General features: G+C 50.2%; 1 protein-coding gene across 1 annotated transcript in view; it reads right to left on the reverse strand.

Annotated features, from left to right (window-relative positions):
- FCAMR (Fc alpha and mu receptor) overlaps positions 1-3,990 on the reverse strand; it is a 9,361-nt gene extending 5,371 nt beyond the window's left edge. Inside the window, 2 exon segments of the mRNA XM_007470725.1 lie at positions 2,436-2,579; positions 3,936-3,990. Coding sequence (XP_007470787.1) covers positions 2,436-2,579; positions 3,936-3,969 — 178 coding nt within the window. The 5' untranslated portion in view covers positions 3,970-3,990.
- Between the last annotated feature and the right edge of the window lie 3,804 nt (positions 3,991-7,794).

Genomic DNA, 7,794 nt, shown 5'->3' on the forward strand with positions numbered 1-7,794 from the left:
GCAGGAATTAACACAACATTGAAAATCAACTATACTTTAATTTTTTTTTTTTAAAAGAGGGATGTTAAATAGTAAAAAGAGATGAGTGTGACTTCTGCTAAAAGGAGAGGGAGCTGGAAGCATAGGAATCCTGCTCTGCTGGGTGGATAACTCCCCAGACCATCGTTTTCAAAAACGTTCATACTGTTCACTTCTCTAGAAATGGAAATAACCAAGTGCCACTGTCAAAGCACAGCAGAATTTTGAATACGTCTGCTTTGGCGGTAGGCACGAATCACAGTTGAAGCACAGTCTATGGTCTTTTTACTATTTAAATTTGATCCAATGCAAGCAGAAACAAAGTTTACTCTTTCTCTCACTGCCTCTTCATACTAGCTCTGGGATGTCCCTCCTCCTTGATGAAATCGCAGACATAATTTCAAGTATAGTAGCTTTCATAGTCTCGCTTGGATAAGAAGATGTCCAGCCCAGTGAATGCTGCAACTCCAGCCTCTTATCCAACTGAAGCCTTTTCCTATTTCCCAGCTACACTTGGAGGCCTGATGTGGGGGAGGGGGACAGGTGGGGGTCTCTTGCTTTGCTCGACCCCTTCCCCTACTCAGAACTGCTCTTGGGGCCCCTCTGGGATTGGGTGTGGAGGGGAGAGACGAGAGGTGAATGGAAAGTCGTGATCTGCTGGTGGCGCCCTCCGGGCATGGCAGACGTCCAGAGCTGGGTCCTTCCCTTTTGCCTCCCAGATCACTTGTCCATGGCCTCTGGCTGCAGTTCCCTCTTGGTAAGAACTCCCTCTCCTCCTGCTGGCCTTTTATGACTCCGCCACCACCAAGCCTAGGACTTCTGCCCCTCTCGTGGTTACAATCCCTTCTGGGTAGACCTCTTGGTAGAGGCACTGGGGCAGCTCCTTTCTGTGGGACCTACATCACATTTGGCCCCAGGAAACACACTTTGTCCTGCTGTCAGGGGAAATCTGGGACATACAGCAAGCTTGTTGAGTGGCGTCCTAGAAGTTCCTTCTCTTACTTGGCTTAAAGTGAGGAGGAGGTGATCCGCCTTGTCCTCCAGGGGCAGGTGGTGGAGAGCATAGCACGCTGTCTCTCTCCAAAAAGCTCTTTTCTTCTACCTCTGATGATTCTCCAGGAGACTACACGGTGGGCTATTTCTGGAACAACTAGCCTTGCCATCTCTCTCCATAGTCCTGCCCAGGTGGTTCTACATGTTGCTTTAGGATGTGGATGCCTGGCATCTATCAATTTGTTCTATGTCTTCAGCACCTCTGAATCCAAGAAAGTTTCATCCTGTTGCCAGGACTGGCTACATAATTTGCAGGGTCCAGTGCAAAATAAAAATGGAGGATCCCTTATTCAAACGTTACTAAGGATTTCACTATGGCAACAGTAGAGCATTAAACCAAGCATCTTCTGAATGGGGTCCTGTGGGACTGCACAGGGCACATGCCCATAAAGCTGACCTTGCCTGTTGCATATGTCTTGAGGTCTCATTATAGGAAGAGTCAAGGCCATAAATGTTAGGGATTAATCAATACTCATTGTAGGTTTAATTAAGCAACACACCACAACTATGCCACTATTGATAAAATTAAATGGCAACTTATCATTAAAAAGTAAGAATCTGGGCTTCCCTGGTGGCGCAGTGGTTGAGAGTCCGCCTGCCGATGCAGGTTCATGCCCCGGTCCGGGAATATCTCACATGCCGCGGAGCGGCCGGGCCCGTGAACCATGGCCGCTGAGCCTACGCGTCCGGAGCCTGTGCTCCGCAACGGGAGAGGCCACAACAGTGAGAGGCCTGCGTACCGCCAAAAACCAAAACCAAAACCAAAAACAAACAACAAAAAAAGTAAGAATCTTCGTAATTACAGACAAAGACCACCTCGGGATGACAGTGATGATGCTCTGATAAAGTGTTCACACCTCATATTTCAGGAATCTGCATGTGATCTACATGCGGTGCAGGCAAAAGGATTAAGGAGCCCCATTAATCAGTGGGATGGGCTGTTCTGACTTTGCACTTGAGAGCTGATTAGGAATCCTTAATCAACTTTTGCAATAAACATTTTTTTCTTTTATAAACACCTAATTTCACTTACCCTTAAGAACTTATTCGCTGGATGACTAGTAGCTCTTGGTTATATATAATAAAGGTTTTTAGAATTTAGTACTGGCTGCCTGTGAGAATTAAAGAAAGGGCTGGCATTTTAGGATCAATATGGTGCCTGCCAGGGGTCCCTTCGGCGGAGGTGGTGCCCCTGCTCTCATTCACCCGTCATCTCGCAGCAGCTGTCCACTGTACGGCTTCAGTCAGGGATGGGCGAGGGAGGCCTGCATTGGAGCTTGACTGGAGGCCATGGACTGGAGCCTGACCTGGTCTGAGGAAGCGCAAAAGGCCTGTGACACGAACAGGGAGAGCAGGGCTGGTGCCTGGGATGGATCACTCCTCCCTCCAGCAAAGGGATGAGAAAACCGGGAGTGTCTCCTTGGCCCAGAGGGTGGGCCCAGAGGTCAGAGAGCCATCCCACAGCCACCTGAGACGGGGTCTTCCGCGTGGAGGGGCCAAAGCAGAACCTGGGGCACAGGGAGGAGATGGGCCCTCGAGGGATCCACAAAGGCATCCACAAGAGGAGGAGCCAGCTCTAGAGTCCTGCCAGGCCAGAGAGTTCCAAGCCATCCCATCAACTAAGAGCTGCCTGGCTCCTGCTGTCCTCCCACCAGCTGCTGTGACCCTACTGGCGTCCCAAGTGCCAGCTGCCTCGGCGGGGAGGAGAAAGAGCAGGGCAAGGGAGAAGGCAGCCCCCAGAGCCCTCCCTGCCTTCCTGACTGTGGGCCGTGTGTGACGAGGGGGCAAATCTCTGAATGAATATTAAGTTGCTGACCAAAATATTTAACCGGCCACTTACAATGATCAAATCAGAACATCTGAGACTTAAAGGAATTAGGTTAAGACTCTTATATGTTCGGAGAAAACTCATGGGCCTGCCTGAGTTTTCATCTGGGGGCCGGGGAAGCTTGCTCCTACTGAAAAATTTTAAAGGGGGCATTGGGAGATGAAAATAAAGAGGTGGTGTGATTATATCACAGAGGGCTCTCGCCCAGAGATAAGCTACCTTTGATTCATTAAAATTCTGATTTGTTTGTAAGACAAACACAATTGTTAATCCTTTTTTTGTATTATCATAGCGTTTATTTATTCATTTATTCTTTCGACAATTATTTGTTAAGCATCTACTTGGGTACCAGACACTCTAAGCACATACTCACTACATTCCTTAATGGCTCTCCATTACCATCAAAATAAAACCAGATACCACAGCATGGAGACAGGACCATTGGTCATCTGAGCCTGATCAGCACACTAGCCTGTCAGGACCTACAGAGCAAGAATTCTCTTTCATCCGTGTGTCCCTAGTGCCTGGCACATGGTAGGCCCTCCATAAGTATGTGTTGACTAAATAAGTAAATGCGTAGATGTAATATTTACCCATCTTGTTACTTTGTAGACTCTGCACTCTTTGGAGTAGGTCAGGGTTTTTATGTCCCTAGTACTGGGTCTGGCACTTGAGCGTTTTTAGAATGAGTGGAAATAGAGCGGTGCTACCTCTGGCTTTTGCACACCCTGGAACCCATATCTTGCAAATGCAGCCAACTTTCAGTCATCAGCTTGAATGGAAGAGAGTAGAGACAGATCAAAACTGTGAATATTCCAGCAATCATCAAGTCAGACATATGCCCCCTCATGTGAGCTCTCACCTCCCTCATTCACTCTGACCCGGATCTGACCACTCCCTCGATCCAAAGCCATGCGGATGCCCAAACTACGGTGCGGGTGCTGAATGCCGCTGAGGTGCCCGTCAGGCATGTCTGCAGCCTGGAAGGCTCGAGCCTGGGTGTACAAGCTCTGAAGCTGGGCTGTCTGGGACTCACCCTGCAGCAGGCACAGTATGAGGAGGACGGGCATTTTCCATCCTGCCCTCTGGTTGCTGACCTGCAAAAAAAAACACTGTAGATGAAGAGGCCTGAGAGGAGACGAGTGAGAAGCTGGGCGAGCAGCCCTGGGGCCTGGACAAGCACCTTCTCACTCTGGGATCTTGGTTTGCTCAGTGCTGGGGCTGGATCAGCTCCACCTAAGAGCAGGATGTACCTGCCCTCTGAGAGAAGCACAGCTCCATCCTTACTGCCCTAAACACGCACATTTGGCCTGGGTCACTGCCACCAAGACTAAAAAACTCCCTCTGGGGGATTCCAGCCCTGGCACCCACCTGCCAGCATGGAGCTCTGGATTTGGGGCAGCATTGTGTAGTGGAAAGACCCCAAGCTAGAAGTTTGAAACTTAGCTGGAATTGTGGGATCCTGGAAAGGTTACTCAGTCTTGGGGATCAGCTTCCTCTCCAGGGGGAATGAGAATCTGTATGGGGCTGTTGTACCAGTTACATTAGACTGTGTTAGAAGAGTCACCAGCAGGCCTGGTACTGAGTCGCTCGCTTCCCCTTCTCTTTTGCAGAAGGAGAATTGCTTCCTTCAAGGGAAGCTTTCTATCTCACTGGTAGTGTGCCTCCAGTCAGTAATAGGAGTAAATTAACTCTCAGGCCAAGTAGTTTTCTGCCCAAGGTCCTATTCTGTTTCTTCTCCACAATTTCTAGAAAGCCCTCCCTGGCCCCCAGTCCACACTGATTTTCCCCTGCTCTGGTCTCTCTCACTGGCCCGGGGAGCTCCCTGAGGGGAGGACTTTGAACCTCCAGGCTCTGAAACAGGATCTAGCCCGGTGTAGGTGCCCAAGGCACAGCTCTTGTGAACAAGAACCTTCCACTCTTTTGACAGACATCATGCTGACCACTACTCAATGGCCTTATGTTGCTTGCTGATTAAAAAGGCAGGGATGGTACATTATACTTGATTTGTAGTTCCCACAGGGTTTTCATGGATGCTTTTTGAGTGACTAAAAATCTCTTCTTTGAATCTACCTACTGTCTGCAGTTCCTGGGACCTGTGGACTTTCTTTTCTAAAGAAAGCAAAATTAAGTTAGCCATAGTTTTCTCCTTCCAATGCTCATACATGTCTCGCTAATGTTAAGAACAGGCTCTTAACAGTCAATGGTCTGTTCCCCTCATCCCACCCCCTGTATAACTAGACAAAGCCCCACAAGGCCACTGGCCAGTCTGGGCTGTGGGCTAAAGGGGGAGAAAAGGGAACAAGGTGAGGAGGAGAGGGGGAAAGCAGAGGAAGTAGGAGAAAGGGAAAGGAAAGGTAAGCGGGGAGTTGAAAGAAAGGAGAGAGGAGAGAGGAGAGAAGGAGACAGAGTCCATGGTTGGCCCTGTAATGCAAGCTGTCGACTCAGTGTGGCTCTGCCTAGCCATCTCCACTAAAGCCTCTGCCTGCTCTATCCAGGTAGGGCCCCCAGAGTGGCCAGATCTGGAAAATTCCACGGGCTTCTTCTGCTTCCTGTGCCCTCCCCTTAGAATCTCCCGGGTCTTGGGCACCATCATGGCAGCCTCAGGCCCTCCCTGCCCTCCAGAGCTGCTAGTTTCCTGCCTGCACCTGGAGGCTTTCCCAGGTGTGCCTGCAGCTAATCTGTTGTTTGATTAATATTCACCAGGTCCAGGCTAATTCTGAGGCTGGTGCCCAGGTTCCCCCAGGTGAGTTTTTCAGAAGTGCTAAGTGCTGACACAGCACGTGCTGGGGTCAAAGTCTGCACTGTCCTGCTTGGGTTCTCTGAAGTATGCACCAGTGGGTGCAGCTGTCTCTCGGCTTCAGGAGCAAAAGCCGCCTCTGAGGGGCAATGAGGAAGCACAAGGTGTGAGATAAAATGCTTCCAAGGAGTTATCGGCCTTGACTAGTGGCTGCAAGGATAACATTCAACGGAAAGTCTCCAAGTTATCCACCTGCCGATAACCTTCAGAAAACCTCTCTCCAGGAGACAGGGAGCCCCAACTCAGTAGCTTGGGGCCACAGGCCTCTGTGATCGTGCACAGCATTTTAGGGGACAAAGGCCCATTGGGGAATTCTCTTGTCCCCTCAGTCCTGCTGGGAAGGGATCTACCCCATCTTCAGAACAGGCTGGTGTATAACTCCCCAGATCCCTACTGGCCCCCTGAGCCCCACTTCTCTCCTATGCCCCCATCCCCGTGGCAGCAGACAAGAAAGGAAGGAGGCAGGTGCAGAGGGAAGAGCACAGAACAAGGATTCAGGAGGTTCAACATTGCCCATGGCAATGACCTTGAGCAATGCCTCTTTCGTCTCCACTGCAGTACAAGAGCTTTGACTGCAAGAGCTCCATATGCTTCCTTTTCCTTCTTAATATTAGTTGGTTCTAAATCCCTCAGGGGGCTGTAAGGAGTCATGCACTCTGGTGGAAGGGAGAGTGGGGGTTAGCAGAAGAGCAGGGAGGTAGGAGGGAGATGCTGGCCTGAACTCCAGAATCCTTCCCTGGCCCCTGGGAGTGAGGCCAGGCTGCTCTGGGATGGCCGCTGCTGCAACTCACCACCCACATCCGGAGACAAGCCCCCAACCTCTCGGGGGAAAGCCTCACCACACCTTTTGTTCTCCGGGCTTAGCTGGGGATTCTCCGTCCATCTCTGTCCAGAAATAAAATCCACTTGGACTTCTGTTTTTGATATGCTGGTGATTGGACGCCTTCTAGTTTCTTTTCTTTAAACCTTGAGGCTGAGTTGGCTGTCTGATGTGACGGAAGGCAGCTGGAGTTAGCACTGGAAGATGGAGGGATGAGGTATAGCCCTGCCACTCACCTCTCCACACTCCCATCAAGTCACTTCACGCTGGATCTTGGCTTTTATTTCGTATAAAGAGGGAGCCAGTCCAGGTCCCTTGTTGTTCTTACTCTCACTTATCCCTGCAGAACTTTTCCAGGGGTGATGACAGTGGCTTCAAGGGAAACACACTGACCCACATCCTTCTACCTCTAATTTCCCCTCCAGTCCAGGGTCCCAGACATTTTAGGATGCCCCAGATCATCCAGCCCATTCAGACCTCTCCCGGGTAAGTGATGCAACAACATGGCAGAAGAGAAAATTCAAGAGAGGAATTCCCCTGCTTTCTGGCTCGCATCTGGTTCCTCCTAGCTGGCTGGGCCCCTTCAATTTCCATGGGGAGGCAGTTTGGGTCCCTGACTCCAGTTCAACTGCATGCCTGGTAGTTACCAGCTCATGCCCTGGACAAAGCACAATAGAGTAAATGAGATGATCTCCATGGAGAAAGAACACTGACAAGTGTGGCTTATCCAGATGGATGACACACTTCAAAAATATCCCAGTATTTCCCTTTGGAAGATAGTTCATGGATGGGTTTTTTTCCTTGTAGAAGATATAATTTGCCTGCCTCTGTTGGTTTTAAACTGACATGGAAACGGAAGGCATAGGGACTTCCCTGGTGGTGCAGTGGTTAAGAGCCCGCCTGCCAATGCAGGGGACATGGATTCGAGCCCTGGTCCGGGAAGATCACACATGCCACGGGGCAACTGAGCCCATGCGCCACAACGACTGAGCCTGTGCTCTAGAGCCCGCGAGCCACAACTACTGAGCCCGTGTGCCACAGCTACTGAAGCCCACGTGCCTAGAGCCCAGTGCTCCGCAACAAGAGAAGCCACTGCAATGAGAAGTCTACACGCCGCAATGAAGAGTAGCCCCCACTTGCCGCAACTAGAGAAAGCCCGCGCGCAGCAACAAAGACCCAACGCAGACAAAAATAAAATAAAATAAATAAATTTATATAAAAACAAACAAACAAAAATTGGCAGGCATACCCCAAGCACTCAACAAGGAAGGGGTT

The sequence above is a fragment of the Lipotes vexillifer genome, unplaced genomic scaffold, assembly GCF_000442215.2.
Source record: "Lipotes vexillifer unplaced genomic scaffold, Lipotes_vexillifer_v1.1 scaffold1122, whole genome shotgun sequence".
NCBI classification, from domain to species: Eukaryota; Metazoa; Chordata; class Mammalia; order Artiodactyla; family Lipotidae; genus Lipotes; species Lipotes vexillifer.